The sequence below is a fragment of the Eubalaena glacialis genome, chromosome 3, assembly GCF_028564815.1.
Source record: "Eubalaena glacialis isolate mEubGla1 chromosome 3, mEubGla1.1.hap2.+ XY, whole genome shotgun sequence".
Classification (NCBI taxonomy): domain Eukaryota; kingdom Metazoa; phylum Chordata; class Mammalia; order Artiodactyla; family Balaenidae; genus Eubalaena; species Eubalaena glacialis.
This window is the reverse complement of record NC_083718.1, coordinates 28,723,441-28,742,929: the sequence shown is the minus strand read 5'-3', so window position 1 is coordinate 28,742,929 and position 19,489 is coordinate 28,723,441. Positions and strand designations below refer to the sequence as shown.

The 19,489-nt window shown below is 36.4% G+C and overlaps 1 protein-coding gene across 1 annotated transcript in view; it reads right to left on the bottom strand.

The window, feature by feature from the left end:
• Positions 1-19,489, bottom strand: part of AKT3 (AKT serine/threonine kinase 3) — a 332,652-nt gene that overhangs the window by 130,674 nt on the left and 182,489 nt on the right. The window contains exons 7-8 of the mRNA XM_061187389.1: positions 6,599-6,664; positions 5,366-5,434 (exon numbers count right to left, since the gene is read on the bottom strand). Of these exons, the coding sequence (XP_061043372.1) occupies positions 5,366-5,434; positions 6,599-6,664 (135 nt within the window). The remainder of the gene's footprint in view (positions 1-5,365; positions 5,435-6,598; positions 6,665-19,489) is intronic.

Genomic DNA, 19,489 nt, shown 5'->3' with positions numbered 1-19,489 from the left:
AAATCCTGGAAATTCTAGTACCTAAACACCATTCAGAATTCGATTCCTTCTCACTAATACTGGCTCAATTAACAACCTTACCATTTTTATGATCGGATTACCAAAACCTTCCAACTTCAGTAGCTTCTAAGTAGTTTCCCTGTATCCAATTTTGTCTTTTCCAATACAAGCCTCATACCACTACCAAAGTCTTCTTTCTAAAACATTTCATACAGAAGTCATTCCATGATGCTTCACTGCCTTCAGCATAAAATCTAAATTACTTGGGAGAGATCTGTCCTAACATGACCCTACCTACCTGGTTAGATTCTTCTGGCTTTTCTCTGCAGGACTCTATGCATCATCCATACTGTGCTACATCTGGGGAGATGGGGGAGAGCTTGCATGAGCTCCATCACACTCTAAACATTCTATTTTCTCTGTGTAGGAATGCTCTCCCTCTCATCCTTACTTATGTAACTTACAGTTACATTCAAGACTTAGCTTAGCAACTACTTTAAGAAGTGTTTCCTACCCTGGCATTCTCCCCCTTCCTCCTCTCTCTTCCTTTTGGATTGATTCAAATAGGCATTCTCTGTATCCCACAGCAACCAGTGTTTTCATAGCAATAATGACACTGCATATGTATATTTTCTTGTCTGTCTCTCCAATTAGATACTCATCTTCTAAAGTAAAGCACCATATTTTCCTTATTTCTACATCCTCTGAGGTCCAACTCATAGTAGTTACTCTTTAAATATTTAATAGGCAAATAGACTATAATGGAGTGGGTTCTAAAGTTAACACATAGATTATGAGGTATAACCAAAATCATCCTTGGAAATTCCTTAGGAAGGTACTACACTGAAGACCAATATACTGTCTCAATATAGTTAAGCTCAGCACACTTTTCCCTCTAGCATTGAAATAATATAGTTTCTTTAGATGAACACCTCTACTTACAATGCACTTAATGACAATGTTTTATAAAAACTATGTATTTTTAAGCACTAGAATTTATATCCCATGAAACTCTAAGGATGGCAAGTAGAAACTGACGTGGAATAAAAGAATAGCAAATTTCTCTCTCATCTTGAGGTCACTCTGAATATACTCAGCAAGCGGAATGGCAGAATCACCATTTCCTTCTTTCCTTCCCTTCCACTCTCCTTCCTCCCCTCCCTCTCTCCCTCCTTCCCTCCTTTCTTCCTATCTATCTATGTTATCTCTTGCTGAGCCTATTTCTTTGAATTCATATAAATTAAATAAAATTATATGACTCCATTGTACTGATACGCCTATAAGCAGCCACTGTTGATTTTTCACAACCAGTATTTCTCTCATAATCTACTTCCACCAAGATTATGTAGTGCTTTAAACAATATTGGCATATATAGGGATAATAACAAGCGTGGCCATGAGCATGCTAAACTCTTGTGCAGTCTATCAGGCTGAAAGAAGTCCAGATAGTCACAAAAATGTGAAGAAAGTATAAGAAAAGAAATGTCTCAGCTGTTGATCTTATGTTTCAAAATAAACATTCCAGAACATAGGCTAAAAGAATACTATTGCTAATTAAAAATCAACAGACAATAAATATGAATTGAGTGAAAACTTAGCTAGTTATAATTAACTTCAATGGGTCCATTAAAGAAGCCTGTCTCAGGGCAAACACGGGATAGAAAGAGATTTGAGGATGCTGCCATTTGGGTGAGTACTATCAATTTACCAGAGCTTACTTTTCAACAGGCTAGTATTCTCTGCTCAAGTTTCCTAGATACCACACAGACTTTCCACATTTGGGAAACTCATGGTATATCAATAAGTGTTGGTATGGATTGTTTGTATGAATTTGTAGATTTCTGTACTTTACTTCTCTCTACTTCAATCTTATTTCAAAAACGTAAGTTCTACGTTTAGTAGTTTTTCTACAGCAATTGAGTTTTCTGCATTTCTAGGAAGCATTCTTGAGCGGAATAATGGCATGGTGAACCTAAAGCAAAACCAAAATAAAATAAGTCACCATAAGCATATACTGAATATAGATTTCCTTCTCAGATAAATTTAATAGGTGAAATAATCCCATCGCTAAAGAAAACCATCTGGCTAGTCTGAAAATCTGCTTTTGTGTAAAAAAAAATTTTTTTTAACAGTCATCAATTGATTAATCGCCAAAGTACTCTAGGTTTAGAATAAAAGTGCAGGTGCCACCTAGCTCCCTCTACTAAGCTTCTAGGCAGCTTCCCTTCATCCCACCATCCAAAATTCTTCTTTCTTTCCTGTGAAGTCCCATGGTCCTTAATCTATGCTTCTGATACAAGTGATAATTATCACTTTACACTTAGTATAAATTTTGTACCTAATCTTCCCCACTAGATCATAAACTCTTTGAGGGTAAAAGTTATGTTTAATTCAGATTTGTATGCCCCACAGTATCTACCAGCGTGCCCTGCTCATACTCAATAAATATGTACTTTATAAATACACTCAAAGATACTTCCTCCTGAAAAAACATTTTCAGCTTTTTTTCTAAAGTAAACTATGTACCATATTACTTTCTATTTTTCTTCCTATTTCTCAGCAGTTCCTAGTTTACCACTTTTGCTAACTTCTTTTATCCCTGTTCCTTGAGGGAATCTGTTCATCTATTCACTTATTTACTCACTCAAAACATCAAATAAATATTTGAAGGTGCCAGGGTTATACCAGTAAGTCCCTTAGGGAGCTCTGAGTCTAGTAGGAAAGATAGACAAATAAATACATAATTATAAAACAATGTGCTAATTTTTGTAATAGATGCAAACACATGATACTGTCTAAGAGTACTTCTGCAATTTAAGAGTGCTTCTCCAAGTTTTTGCCTGCAGTTTATCATTTCCCTACATAATATTCTCTCCCCTGGTCATCCATCCCTCCATCCATCTGCCTGCCTATCTTCCTTCCTTCAATTTTAATACACAAAATACAAAAGCTGCACAAGAATAAATAAGTGAAAAATAAGTCGTCCTCCCATCTTTTCCCCAGTGACTCAGTTTGCCTCCCAAAGGTAAGCAATAATGTCCAGTACATAATTCCAGAGATATTCAATGTATACACAGACATATATACACATATATATGGTCTTACTTTAACACAATAGTAGCATACTTTATATTCTGTCTGCACCTTGTTTTTCTTATTTCATAACGTATCTTAGAAATTGCATTGTCTCAGCCCATATTGGGTTACCTCATTCTTTTTAATGGATATAAAGTATTTCACTGCATGGATGTAACACTGATTAAGCAGTCTCCTTACTGAATGCTCATTTAAGGTACTACGATAGTGCAATGAATATATTTATCCATATATTATTCTGTGGTATATTTGTGAGTATGTTTGTAGGATAAATTCCTGGAAATGAAATTGCTGGGTCCCAGAATACATGCTTTTTTAATTTTGATAGATACTAACATAGAAGTTTCACCAATTTCATTTCCCACAAAATAGGAAATATCCACTTCCATAACTTAAATTACAATCTTTATGGGAATGGCTCCCAAATCTGTATCCATATTCTGACCCTTTATTTATTCTCTGTAATATCTCCACATATGTTTTTCTTAGAACCTTAGGAAAAAGCTTTTCAAACCCAAATTTATAATTTTACCCTTAACACATTCTTCATAAACTCACTGTACATATTAATTTTCCTGATCCCAACCAAAAGTCACTTTTGATATGTCTTTTTTTTTATAAATTTATTAATTTTATTTATTTATTTTTGGCTGTGTTGGGTCTTTGCTGCTGCACGTGGGCTTTCTCTAGTTGCGGCGAGCCAGGGCTACTCTTCGTTGCGGTGCACATGCTTCTTATTGCGGTGGCTTCTCTTGTTGCAGAGCATGGGCTCTAGGCGCGTAAGCTTCAATAGTTGTGGCACGAGGGCTCAGTAGTTGTCGCTTGCGGGCTCTAGAGCGCAGGCTCAGTAGTTGTGGTGCACGGGCTTAGTTGCTCTGTGGCATGTGGGATCTTCCCAGAACAGGGTTTGAACCCATGTCCCCTACGTTGGCAGGCGGATTCTTAACCACTGCACCAGCAGAGAAGTCCCATGCCTGGGCTATTATAATCTAACTACTCAACTTCTTCCTCTGTGCTTGCCTACCAGTGATTCTGCTCATATCATCCTCTCCACCTGAAATATCCTCTCAAATCAGTTCCCCTGATGAAATCTCATTAAGCCTACCCTAAATGCTAGATCATCCTTAACACATTTTCTTTTATGAATTTATTAACACTTAGGTCTTTCACTATATAATAATACACTTATAAGATAAATTAAAAGCTCTTTCACTATATATTCTAATTTATAATACAGTTATAAGATAAATTATAAATTCTTAACACATTTGGATAAACTCGCACTGCCAAGGCACTCAAAATGTGTTTACCAAATGAATGAATGAATTTTTTGCAATGGACTAATTCCTATAAGTCAGATAATTCTATAGGGGAAAATATTATATAAGGGATATTTTCTTCTTCCTTCCTTCCCTCCTTCCTTCTTTCCTTCCTCCCTCCCTCCCTCTCTCCCTCTCTTTCCCTCCCTTCTTTGTTTCTTTCTTTTCCTCCCTCCCTCCCCCTCTCTTTTCTTCCATTCCTCTTTCCCTCTCTTCCTTCCCTCCTTCCGGATAATAAGACTATTTTAAGGTCTGTGAGATACAAGCCCCTATTTAATAATTAAATTTATTTCAGAACACTCACAATGTGAAATATTTCCAGTTAACTAGTGCAGTTAATTACATTTTCCCCTCGCATTGATTTTGATCAAATATAGGGAGAAGAAAGGATAAAAAATAAAGCAATAGGTGAAATATACTACTAAAATGATTGAATTTCCCTTCAAAACTATAAAATTCCTTAAAAATCCCTTTAATACAGTCAAGGTTACTCTAACTACTGTGTAGAAGAAGACAGAACTCAACCACAATGTGCCTATGGCCTATTGTTAAACTGAGTTTAAAATGCGTAAAATAATTTTTTATAAGTTTCACAAATCTTGAGGAAGAACTATGTAAAGCATCATAAACCCTCTATTTCTGGTTTTCAAAATTAAAAACCATGATTTAAAAAATCATATCTGTAGTAAAATGTTTTTACATTTAAAAAATTTAGAAAAAAGAGTATGATTAAACTTTCCTATACATAAAAGTCATTTTAAAAAATAAATGATCCTTATATTTCATTAGAAAATTATTCAGCTCCCATTTACTAAAATAGTAGAAAGAGCTATACAAATCCCTATCAAGAAGTAGAGAACTATTACATTATAACTTGTATTATAAATAAGTTTTAAAAAATAACAATACTACCATGCAAATGCAAGTGCTGGTTATACTTCTTGACTCACCTCTCCCCCATTAACATATTCCATCACAAAACACAAACGGTCTTTTGTCTGGAAGGAATATTTCAAGGACTTGAAATGAAAAAGAAAAAATGTTACATTATAATCCTACATTCTTACAACGGTATCAAAAATAGAATACTTAGAAACAGTAAGCATGATTGATAAAATGAATTGTTCTTGTTCCTTAAGAGTGTATTTATTCCCTTAAGAATGCTTAAGTAAAAGTTTATGAGAAATATAAAACAAATTTTGTGAAGATCAGCAATGAGTGTTATTTGGGGAAAAATTAGAATTATGATTTTTACTAAAAATAAACTTAGTAATTGTTATGAGCACTTCTCAATCTACCATGTCATCTACTTGAAACTGTATTGGTCCCCAAAGTTCTTATCCATGAGACCTTAAAAGTAAGGCCTACAAATTACTTCAGGGAAAGTCTTAGGAGTACAGTTACAGTAGTTATACTTGGGTTTCTAATAGAGTTTCAGTATCACTTCTTGCATAGAGGTCGCATAACATGACCCAATCCAATAGAGCTGTTTCAGATAATTTTATAGGTTATAAAGATATTAAAACTTTAGAGCCAACTACCTTAATACACTGAACAATAAACACACAACAATGTAACAAAGTAAGTCTATGTATCTGGTGATACCTCTGAAAAAACCTACTAAATAATCCTAAATCTTTAAAAGTTTCTCCTTTTGAAAGTTTGTTATTTTTAATCTTAATACTCTTCATTGGAACCAGGAACATACAGAAACTTTGCAAATTATGCCTCTATTACAAGCAATCTAAACGGGACTAAAAAAAAAAAAAATCAGTTTGTTTCAAAATAACTAAATTATATGTATTTAAGTCACAGTTTATACTTTATCTAATGAAGAAAATGTACCATGACTTATCCTATTTTTAACTTAAATGCTATCTTTAAATTTAAATTTATTTTTAAATGTATTTGCTCTATTTTTTTAAGGCAGTGAAAGTTATGGGAAGAAAAAAAAAATCTCAAAAAACTCATGGGTATATAACAAGAGGACTACAAATGCATGCATATTGTAAACTTAATCCATACATTCTAATAATTTCCCCAAAACTGACTTATCCACAAAGAAAATGTCATACCTAAATAAATGTTATTTAAAATGTTATTTTTCATAGCTTAGTTGCTATAATAAAACTCCCTTAAATATAAGATGTTATGATTATAACATCTTTCCTCTAGGCACTTACTGTTAAAAAGGGATGTCTAGTGTTCTTTAATACTCTGCTTTCAGTTAAAGTGTGTGCCACTTCATCCTACAAAAGAAAAAGGCAAACTTTTAATATATGTTCTGAGCACAAATAATATAAAAATTTTGCTATTTCTCTAAGACCAGAAGAGATAAACACAGACACAGAAAAAGATTTTAAAACACATGCTCCCTTTATTGCTAAGCTTCTCTTCCACCAAAAAAAAAAAAAATCAAATCAAATTAGTGATTTAAATCAGATGGCTATAATGTATAAACTCATATAAATTCAGTCATACTTAAAGTACAGCAATAATGATATAATAATCAGCAAAAATTATCAGGGACACAGAAAATGAAATAGTAAGCCTTTCCCCTTGAAGAGAATGCCTTATAAGTTAACAGCTAGGCATGGAGTAGTTAATATTTCCATGTTTGTATTACATTGTATTCAGGGGGATTTAAAGGATATATTTCATTAAAGATCACAGAATTTGTAAGTCTTCCACCTAAAAGAAAAATCAGTTATTGAAAAGGGGGACACAGTACCTGTATAAGATTTAATTCTAAATTATACATTTTAGAAATAAAAACAGAGTATAAAAGCTGTATATTTTTGCTTGTGGCTTTTTAGCATGCTTCTTTTTTTTAAAAAAAAAAAGGTCACAGCCTATTCTAGGTGACACTTTTTAAATCTGGATATATTTCAAACCAAAAATACACTAAGAGTGTATTTCCCCAATCTTGTACATAAATTTCATCTTGACATCAAAAGTGAACTAGGAAAGATTTCCTCAACATATGGAGAACTGGAAAAATGTTTCATATTTTAAAAATAACACTATCTTAAAGAATGAAAGGAAAGGAAGACAACTGCTGAAACTAACACAGCATCTCTGGTCTCTGCTGCTGCCAAGATCCTGAACAAGGCCCTTACTGGATCAATTTCTTAATATTGCTGGCAAATCACAGTTAGGTTATAAGTAAGACAAGAGAACATTAGGACACTGCATTATATTTATTATTTTTATAAAAGCATCTGACCTTAGTTAGACTTAGCAGATAAATGAGCAATAGACTGATCAAAGATGCTAAAATCCAAAAGCCATTCCAAGAGGGTGAGACCAATTCTGTCTGAACAGAAAGTAAAGTGTAATGACATAGTGTTTAAAACCAGTGAAATAAAGTATGGGTAAGAAAGCATTCCAGTCTTATTTGTTTAATAAGAACCAGGCTTAAGTGCTCAAACAGTATGAAAGCCCCTGTCATATCATACTATAACTTCTAAATTAATTAGAGTAATACCAAACATCTTAATACAAAATAAATAAGAAGCAGAAATGACACCATAACTAATTTCTGTGCCCACAGTGCCTAGCATAATGATTAGCATACAGTAGGTACTTATTAAGTGTTTGTTGAACTTAGCTGTTTATCATAGGAATGAATTCCAAGATGTCAAATGTGTGGGACTTCACTCATTCAATCATTTATTCCTTCAATAGATATGAAACAAATATATTCTGGGTATTGTTCTACCCACTGAAGACAGGGCAACTGAACAACACAGACCAAAGCCCTGCCCTCATGGAGCTTTCATTCCAGTTAGTCAGATGGTGGTCAGTATTAATGGAAAAAACAAAGAAGAGAAGGGGATACTGCAGTTTATGAGAATCATATAATGAATGTAAAATACAAGATTAAGGATTATACAAGTGGCTATTTTGAGATATAGAACTGAATTCAATGATTAAAAAACAAAATCCTCGATATGTATTTACTTAATGTTAAGACAGTGCAAGTATAAAGTGGTTTAAAAAAAAGACATGATTCTTTTGCTCATGGAGTTCACATGCTAGTGGAGAAGACATAACAAATTGGTAAATATCCAATTTAAGAAATAATTACGAATTCTGATAAGTGATCTGATTTTCTTAAGGGAAAATTGGGGTATCTACCATAGTAAATGGGATAATGAAGGAAAATCAATGCTACTGGAAGATCATAGGTTGGGTAATGTGATGGTGTAGAAGATGGAGAATCCGAGGCACACAGCTGATTTCCATTTTTAAGTTTGCTCAGCCTCCTCTGAGAAGGACAGCAAAAACAGGAGGGGTCAATCAGGAGACAACTGCAGTACAAGAGTGAAATGAGGATGGCTTGGATGACAGGAACAGCAGGAACAAGAAAAAATGTTTGAAGTATTTTTGAGATATAAAATTAATAGTAAAAAAACTAATAGCTATATGCTTCCAACAAGAGGGTAAAGCAGAAGAAATATTTCTTTATATGCAGTCAGAAAGAGATTTACAGAAGACATAACATTTACCTGTTATACTTCAGGATTTTAAGTGATTTGAGGCAGTAAACTAGGAAAAGACTTAAAGAAAGGTAAGTATGAAACCAGAAAAGATATTCTAGTACTTCAGAAAATATTTCTGGCAGATATTTCATTCTATTTTGTTGAAACAAACTCATTATATGTAACAGTTGTTTTTCTAAATCACTTAGTAAGTTTCATGAAAGATTATATTTTTTCTAAATTCTATGATCTGCCTAATCACATTAAAGGAGCCAAGTAAAGATGTAGGTAGGCAAAAGCTAAAACAATATTTCTTTGTTGTAAGAATGAAACCAGAATTAATACCATGTACATATCTTTCATGTATTAAAATGTATTTTCTACCATATTTTTACATCTGATCAAATTAGAATTTCCCCCTTAATGCAAATTTAATGGTACAATATTTTACATACTAATTAGTTTCTCCTATGAAGATAAGGTATGCACAAGCTAAAAAGTAAACACAGATGTCAATAATTTTTAATTACAGTTAAAAGCAATACGTCAAAACAAAAAGTTATAAATAACAGTGATAAAGCTTAGTGGCTAAAACAATATGATGCTTTTTAAAAAATCCATTTGTTGATCATGATTACAAATGAAGAGTGCTTTGGTATATAATGTAAGTATAATGTTTTCATGAAAAAGCTTTTGAAATATAGTTTCATGTATATTCATCCATGGTAAAATACTCAACAATGAATTTTAAAATCTAATTTCTTTCATAGAAAGAAGTTTACAGAGAATGGAATTTTATTTCTTGCAAACATGAGGCAGAATAGTGTTCCTCATATTTATTTTCTCAATTGTCTCTAATTTATCACTCTCCTCTACTACACATAGTCTAAAATTCTCCTTTCATTTGCCGCACTTACTGTTTTGTGGTAGTTAGGGTTTTTTTGGAGGCGGGGGAGGACAAGGAGTAAATGACAGCAGAGAAACAGAAGAAAAGAACATCTCTATTACCGAGGACCAAGGGTGTCATCTCCTTTAATCCTTGTAGTAACTGAGCAGGTTTGGTTTGACTATTCCCATTTTATATGAGGCAATCAAGGTTCACTGAAGTTAAACTGCTCAAGTTGCAGGTGAAAAGGTCAATATTGATCCCATCTAAGTCCAACTTCAATGGTCATTTCCACTTCACCACACTGCCTCCCGTCTTCAGAAAGCTTGGTAGCAACTTAACTAGGTACTTTAACTCTGTTCACATTATTTTCTCCATTTTGACCACAAGACTATAATGACTGACTTTTATCAGAAGCTGGTTGAAATCAAGATACATCATATCTAAAGCATCTTTTTTTTTTTATCCAGAGCTATAAATGACACCCAGAGGAGGAGATGTAGCAGGTGGGGAAGCAGGGAGAAGAGGGGAGAAGTTTTTACCTTGGCACCTTTATTCTTAATCAAACCACAATGACTACAAGTGATCATTACTTACTTGTTCTGTTTTGACAAGCCATATGTCAGCAATCTATACTTTTTGTTTCCATAGGAAAGATGTCATACTTATCAAGCTCTAAATTTTGGGGTTGTAACTTCCCCCTCTTTGGAAAACTTGAGCAATGGCCCAGATGCAGACTTCTAATACTTCCACTCTCCAGCTCTCACACTTTCTCCTCACCGTTCCTTCATTTCTATTGCTATTACCTTTTTTGAAGATCTTTTTCATCTTGATGGAAAAAATGAAAGCACAATTGTTCCCTGTTGTCTATGAATACTATATCACCTTTATCAAATGTTGTTATTTGATACTTTATTCTTGATGCTCTTGTTCCAAATATCGGGCTGGCCAAAAAGTTTACTTGGGTTTTTCATATGATGTTACCGAAAAACCCAAACAAACTTTTTGGCCAAACCAATGTTACTTGGATGGAGGGCTACATGAACTTCTTTGACTTCAATCATGACATAATCTTCAGCACCTAGTCCTTCTTAAATTGTAGAATATGTTGCTTGTCTATATTGCCCTTCACTACATTCCCTTCTTTCCTTCTGCCTCTTCCAATGCCCAGTACTGGAATAAATCAATCTCTACTTTCTCACTTTTATTGATATATTCCACATCTCAAGGGGAATAAAATCACAAACATACTGACTAGCACCATTATAATGCCCTCTCTAATCTCAGCTGAATCTTCTTAGGATTCTTTAACTCATCCCTACCAAGGTCATTCTTCCATTCCTCAGTATGAATGTTTCAAAACTTTCCCAGGCCTCCTAGCAGGCCTGGTATGTATGATGAAATGTACACACAACCCCACAAGGTTACTTTACCTAGTTAAACTATTGAGCTGAGATTGGCACCAAGGTCTATCTGACTTTCATTCAGTCCAGGAGACTTTCATTAAGTTGTCTTTCTTTATCTCAACCTCACTCCCACAGTTTCAAAGTGTAATCCTACTTCCTACTCAGAAGAGAAGTCATTAACCTCTTCCCTTCATAGGTACACTCATTCCCTTGGTGACTTCATTCAGATTATGAAGCTAAATACAGTCTATATGGTGATCATGGACTTCCACATTTGTGTCTCAAATGCAGGCTTCTTCCCTAAACTCCAGAAATGCTTATTTGACATGGACGTCTAATAGATGCTTTTAACTTGGGTGTCTAACAGAAATATCAAATTTGACAGGTCCAAAACCTAATTTCTAATCTCCCATGAAAAGGCTTGTTTCTCCACAGAAAAAAATCATCCCCATTGCTGCAAATGGCAACACCATCCTTCCAGTTGCTCAGGCCAAAAACCTGGCAATGATCCTCAACTCCTTACTTTCTCTCATACCCTACATTCAATCTGTCAGGCAATCCTCACGGCTCTTCATCAAAATATACCCCAGATTGATTACGTCTTACCACCTCCACTGCTAATACCCTAATGTAAGCCACTATATCAATTATCTGGATTATTGCCATTAACTCCTAACAAACTCCCTGCTTCCAACACACAGTCTATTCTCAACACTGCAGCCAAAGTGATGATATTAAAATGAAAATTATATCATGTTACTATACTGCTTAAAAACTTCCAATGGCTTCCCACTACACTGAGTAAAAACCAATATCCTTACAACATCTACCACCACCCTAAACAACCCTCCACTACTCTTACTCTACACAAGCCATGCTAGACTAGATTCCTAGCTATTTTTAAAATATGCTGCTTCCTCAGTGCTTTTTTGATTGTGATTTCCTCTGTCTGGAATATTCTTCCTCCCAAATACCTGAAGTCTTCCTCCCAAATACCTTGCTTCCTCATTTCCTTCAAATGTTCACTGAAATTTCACTTTCTCAGTGAGGTCTTCTGTGATCATTCTATTTAAAACTACAAAAACCACAAAAATCACAAACACCACTATTCCTTGTTTCCCTACCCTACTTAATTTTTCTCCATGGTATGTATTAATTTCTTACATACTACGATTTACTCACTTGTCATGTGTCCGTTTCCTGACTAAAATGTAATTTCCAAAGGGGAGGAATTTTGGTCAGTCTTATTCAGTCACATATTCCCATTGCCTAGGACAGTAACTAGTAAATAATTAGGTGTTCAATTTATATTTGTTGAAAGAAAGAATGAATGAATCAGTAAATAGTGAATGATAACCCTAGGAATGATGCTAAAGAATGATAGAATCTTCACGACTGCAAGAAGCAAATCCAGAACACAAATCAATGAAATCATACCTCCGATAGCACAATGACAGATGATGAAGATGCAGCAGATCAAAGCAAATACATTCATTATCTGCTTCCTACAGTAAACCACAATCATTTGCACAATAGATAATACAGAGGTTCATGAGAATCTGAAAGAATGGATCAAAGAAGCTGGCAGGTGATAAGAATTTCTGGTTAGGGGCCAGCACTTAATAACTTAAAAGCCAAGGAAAGAGAAATGTCAGTAGTCAAGTCAAAGCACTGGTTTGATATTTTAATAGGTGTACGTGTAGGGAAGAATGAACTCAGAAGGCCTGGATTGCTCAAACCCTGTACACTCACAAGGAAAGTCAATCCTCAGGACTGTCTCTTAGCTAGTTCCTGGGAAATAAGCTCTGATCCCTTGGAATATTCTACCTGGTAAGAGCATTTTTGCATGCCAGAGATCTTGGGCCACATGACACCAGTTTGACTAGACAGTTCATGCAAACAACAGGAAGAATGATGAATGCTGTGTGCCTGATTTTGCTCAGGGTGGCTAGGGAAACCACACAGGTGCTGCTTGCCTACATGACTCACTTAAAATAAAAATCCGGGAAACCAAGGCTTGGGTGAGTTTCCTGGGTTGACAACTCTTTGCACATGTTGTCACACATTGTTACTGGGGGAATTAAGTGAATCCATGTGACTTTACTGGGAGAGGACACCTGAAAGGTTTTTCCTGGACTTTGTCCCATATACCTTTCCTTTTGTTGATTTTAATCTGTATGTTATCACTACAATAAGCCATAACCACTAGTATATCAGCTTTCCTAGATCCGTGATTCCTAATGAAATATTAAGCCTGAGAGTGGTCTTAGGGACCACTGACATTTAGCATCAGAAATAGGACTTGTTAGGAGTGATGTCAACAAGATGGAGGGCTAGGAGGTCCCAATATTAGGTTATCCTACAAAAACAACAAACAACTACAAACTGATGAAAACATCTTTTGAAAAGCTCTGGACTACAGTGAAATCAGCAGAAAGCAATGAGCAGCATAAACCCTGTAGAGTTTTTAAAAACGAGGATGGCTGCCAGAAAAGTATAGGAAGCATTTTACCTGTGACATCCCATCCTCTAGACCAGAGCAGTTAGGCACCAAAAAAGATGGCCTCAGAGGGATTTCCCCCTATGGGGAAAATAAGAGCAAGAGAACTCCAACAAGTTTCACTGCCATGGTTGTTTGCAGCTTTCACTACTGAGGATTCCCACAGTCTTCACCAACACTGACTGAACTCAGCTAACAGAGCTACCGGAAGTCCACACCACCCCAGCTCCTCTCTGGGGCAGGAGCTGTTGCTGCGGATGACACCTGGCCCCAGGGACCCTAGTCACTGCTGTGTCCGGCTCCCTGGATCTCAGGATGCCACAAAATCTAGCCATCCACAAAGCCAAGCTGCTGCTGTTCTGAGCCCTACCACTGAGTCCTAATCAGGGCTTTAACCTGCCATACAAGGGCTACTACTCTGTCTCCTGCCTTCCATGTCCCACTTTAGGGCTCTACCATGCCACAACCAGGGCCATGCTGCTCTGCTTGTGTTCCACTCCCAGGATCCAGCTGCAGCTTTGATCTGCCATAAATGGGGCTGTGTCACTGCTCTGTACCCTGCCACTGGGTCCCAAGTTGTAGCTTTAACCAGTCATAACTTGGGCTGCAATACCACTGCTCTGCACCCTACCCCTGGGTCCTAAGACAGGACTTTGACCTGTCATAAGGAGCCACTCTGCTGCTGCTCTGCACCCTGCCCCTAGGGTCCCGACACACGGCTTTAATGGGCCATTACCAAGCAATGTTGCCACTGTTCTGCAACCACCCCTGGGTCCTAAATTGTGGCTTTGATCTGCCATCATCAGGCTGTGCTGCTGCAACTCTGTTCCCTGTCCCTGGGTTTCTGTCACCATTTGACCTGCCATTACAGGGCCACATGCTGCTGCTCAGCACACCATCCTTGGGGTTCCAAGTCAGAGCTCTGACCCACCATAACTGGGGCAGGTGGTGCTACAGCTGCTCTATACCCTGCCCCCCGGGTTGAAAGTCAGGGCTTTGACCTGCCCATCAGTAGACTGCTGTTGGAGCTCTGCAACCGACCCCAGAGTTCTAAGTTGCTGCTATGACCCAACATCACTGGGGCCAATCTGTTACTGATCTGTAACTGCCCCCTGGGTCCTAGGCCATGGTTATGACTTACCATTGCTGAGGCCAAGATGCTGCTGCTATAAAACAGAACCCTGAGGCCAGAGTCAGGTATTTGACCAACCATCTATAAGAAGTACACTACTGGGACTTCCCTGGTGGCGCAGTGGTTGAGAATCTGCCTGTTAATGCAGGGGACACGGGTTCACGCCCTGGTCTGGGAGGATCCCACATGCCGCAGAGCAACTAGGCCTGTGAGCCACAACTACTGAGCCTGCGTGTCTGGAGCCTGTGCTCCGCAACAAGAGAGGCCGCGATAGTGAGAAGCCCGTGCACCGCGATGAAGAGTGGCCCCCGCTTGCTGCAACTATAGAAAGCCCTAGCACAGAAACGAAGACCCAACATAGCAATCAATCAATCAATCTTTAAAAAAAAAAAAAATGAAGTACACTACTGTACTCTGGCTCTGGGTCCCAAGCCACTGCTGAACCCTGTCATCCCAGGAATCCTGCTGCTACTGCATTCCCCTTTACCCCAGGGCCTGAGTCACTGTGGTGATTCCCAGGAACCCAGACCCCAGTTCCATGGGAAGTCTTCATGTGCCTGCACCTCAGAAACCAGCGCCACTGCCACTGCAAGTGTACCTGTGCCCCCACGACTCAGGTGTTGTGGTAGCTCTGTGCACACCAGGTCCCAGGATACCAGTTCCACTGATGCCCTGAGTGTCAGCACACCAGCCCTGCCATCAAGAGGGATTCCCTTGGCTAGAATTTTGACAGGCAAAAAAGAATAGTAGGATCCCAGCAGCTTTTGCCACCACTGCCATCCACATCTTCTAAAGGAAGATGTCACAATCTACGCTGATGTTGACCTCAGCTGACAGAGCTGCATGGAAAGGACTTTAGTGTGCCCTCCCTGGAACCAGAGACACTGCACCCTACCCAGCTGGCAGATTCACATTCATCTTTAGGTGATAATCTTTCCCCAGTGAAGCTAGTCTTAAAAAGCTGAAAAAGGCAACTGCTCCCTTGAATGCACGATTATCAACTCAAAGACATTAGAAACATGAAGAAGCAAGAAAACATGACACCACCAAAAGTACACAATAATTTTCCAATAACTGACACCAAAGAAATAGATTTGAGTTACGTGAAAAAGAATTCAAAGTGTTTAAGGAAGCTTAGCAAGATTCAAGTGAATGCAGAGAGACAGCTAAATGAACTCAGAAGAACAATACATGAACAAAACAAGAAGTTTGACAAACTAGTAGAAATGATAAAAAAAGAACCAATCAGAAATTCCAGAGCTGGAGAATACAAAGAATGAAATGAAAAGTGCAATACAGAAATTCAACAGTAGGCTCAATAAGGCAAAAAAAACAATGTGTGAACTTGAACACAGATCCCTTGACATTTTCCAGTCAAAGAAAAAGATGTAAGAATGAAAGAGTAAAGAAAGCCTCTGTGACTTATGGGATACCACAGAATGAAACAATATTCAAATTATAGAAATCCAGAAAAGGAAGGGACAAAGGAACACAAAACATATTTAAAGAAATAAGGGCTTAAAACTTCTCTAAGCTGGAGAGAGATATGGACACCCAGGTACACAAAGCCCAAAGCTCCTCAAACAGATTCAACCAAAAGAGATCTTTACCAAGACACACTGTAAACAAGCTCTCAAAAAATCTAAGACAAAGAGAGAATTTTGAAAGCAGCAAGAGAAAATGTATTCATTACGTACAAAGAAACTCCAATAAAGCTATCAGCATATTTTTCAAAAGAAATCTTGCAGGCCAGGAGAGAGTGAGATGATATATTCAAAGTGCTCAAAGAAAAAAGAACTATCAACTTAGAACACATTACCCAGCAACCCTATCCTTTAAAAATGAAGGAAATATAAAGACTTTCCCAGAAAAACAAATGTTGAGGAAATTTATCAGTAGACGGCTTTACATAAAATGCTAAAGGGAGTTCTTCAAGCTGAAATGAAAAGATATTAATCAGTAACATAAAAACATATAACTGTATAAAATTCACTGGTAAAGGTAATTATACAAATCTGAAACACTCTAAAACTGCAGTGGCAGTGTGTAAGTCACCTAGATCTCTAGCATACAGGTTAAAAGACAAAGCATTAAAAATAATTATAGCTACAATATTTTGTTAGTGGATACAGAATATAAAAAATATAAATTGGGACATCAATAACATAAAATGTTGGGGGGAAGTAAATGTGTAGGACTTTTAAAATCAATTGAAGTTAAAATGTTATCAACTTAAAATAGACTGCTATAACTATAAAATGTATTATGAACAGCAGGGTAAACACAAAGCAAAGAACTCTGATACACAAATGATAAAAAGAATCAAATATACCACTATATAAAATGAACAATTCACAAAGAAAGCAAGCAAGGAAGAAAAGAAAAAAGAAACTATAAAATAATTAGAAAGCAATTAACCAGATGGTGATAGTAAATCTTTCACCATCAATAATTCCTTAAAATATAAATGGTTTAACATTTCCAATTAAAAAACACAGAGTTGCTGAGTGGATAAAAAAACAAAACCCAACTAAATGCTGCCTAAAACAGACTCACTGAAGCTTTAAGGAAACTCATATGATGATAGGGAAGGGATGGAAGAGGATATTCCATGTAAATGGAAACCAAAAGAGACAAGGGGTAGCTATACTTCTATCAGACAAATAGACTTTAAGTCGAAAGTTGTAGGAATTGAACTTTAAGTTCAATTTCGACTTTAAGCCAAAAGTTGTAAGAGAAAAAGAAGGTCATTATATAATGATAAAGGGATCGATTCATCAAGAGGACATAACAATTGTAAATATATACACACCCAATATGAGCATCAAAATATATTAAACAATTGTCACCAAATATGAAGGCTGAAATAGACAGCAATGCAATAATAGTAAAGGACTTCAGTACCCCACTTTCAACAATGGAAAGATCATCCATATAGAAAATCAACAAGACAATAATGGATTGAACTACACTTTAGAGCAAATGGACCTAACAGATATATACAAAAGATTCCATCCAACGGCTTCACAATACATATTCTTCTCAAGTATACACGAAACATTCTCCAGGATGGAGTATATGTTAGATCACAAAACAAGTCGTAACAAATTTCGAAAGATTAAAATTATACCAACTATAGTTTCTAACCACTGTAGTATGAAACTAAAAATAACAGGAGTAAAGCTGGAAAGCTCACAATTATATAGAAAATAAGCAAAACACTTCTGAAGAACCAATGAGTCAAAAAAGAAATCAAAAGGGAAATCAAAAAATTCTTGAGACAAAGGAAATGGAAACACAGTGCACCAAAATTTATGGAATACAGAAAAAGAAATTCTAATAGGAAAGTCGGTAGTGATAAATGCCTATATTAAGAAAAAAGAAAAATCTAAAATAAAGAACCTAATTTTACACTTTAAGGATCTAGAAAAAGAACACAGTAAGCCCATAGTTGACAGAAGGAAGGAAATAATATAGAGCAGAAATGAATGAAACAAAGATTAGAAAAACACTTTTTAAAAAAATCAACAAAACTAAGAGTTGGCTTTTTGAAAAGATAAAATTTACAAACCTTTACCAAAACAAATTAAGAAAAGAGGAGAGGGCTTCCCTGGTGGCGCAGTGGTTAAGAATCCGCCTGCCAATGCAGGGAACACAGGTTCAAGCCCTGGTCCGGGAAGATCTCACATGCTGCGGAGCAACTAAGCCCATGCGCCACAACTACTGAGCCCACGTGCTACAACTACTGAAGCCCACGTGCCTAGAGCCTGTGCTCCACAACAAAAGAAGACAACGCAATGAGAAGCCCGCGCACCGCAACGAAGAGTAGCTCCCGCTTGCTGCAACTAGAGAAAGCCCACACGAAGCAACTAAGACCCAATGCAGCCAAAAATAAATAAACAAAATAAATTAATTTAAAAAAAAGAAAGAAAGAAAAGAGGAGAGATGACTCAAATGAAATCATAAACAAAAGGGGAGAACATTCAAAACTGATACCACAGAAATATAAAGGATCATAAGGGTCAGTGAACAATGTACGATAACAAATTAGATAACTCAGAAAAAATGGATAAATTCCTAGAAACATACAACTTACCAAGACTGAATCATGAAGTAATAGGAAGTCTGAACAGATGAATAATGAACATGGAGTTTGCATCAGTAATCACAAATCTCCCCAAAAATAAAAGCCCAGGAGCAGATGGCCTCACTGATAAATTCTATCAACATTTAAAGAAAAATTAATACCAGTCCTTCTTCTGAAACTCTTCAAGAATATAGAAGATGACAAAACACTCTAAACTCATTTTATTAGGCCAGTGTTACCAGGATACCAAAAAGCACACAACACCACCACAGAAAAAGAAAATTACGGACCAATATCTTTGATGAATATAGATGCAAAACTCCTAAATAAGATATTAGCAAACTGAATTCAACAATACATTAAAAGGATCATACACCACAATCAAGTGGGATTTATTCCAGAGATGCCAGGATGGTTCAACATCTGCAAATCATTCAACGTCATACATCCCATTAACAAGAGAAAGGATAAAAATCAAATGATCATTTCAATAGATAAAGAAAAAGCATCTGACAAAATTCAACATCCATTTCTGATAAAAATTCTCAACAAAGTGGCTATAGAGGGAACATACCTCAG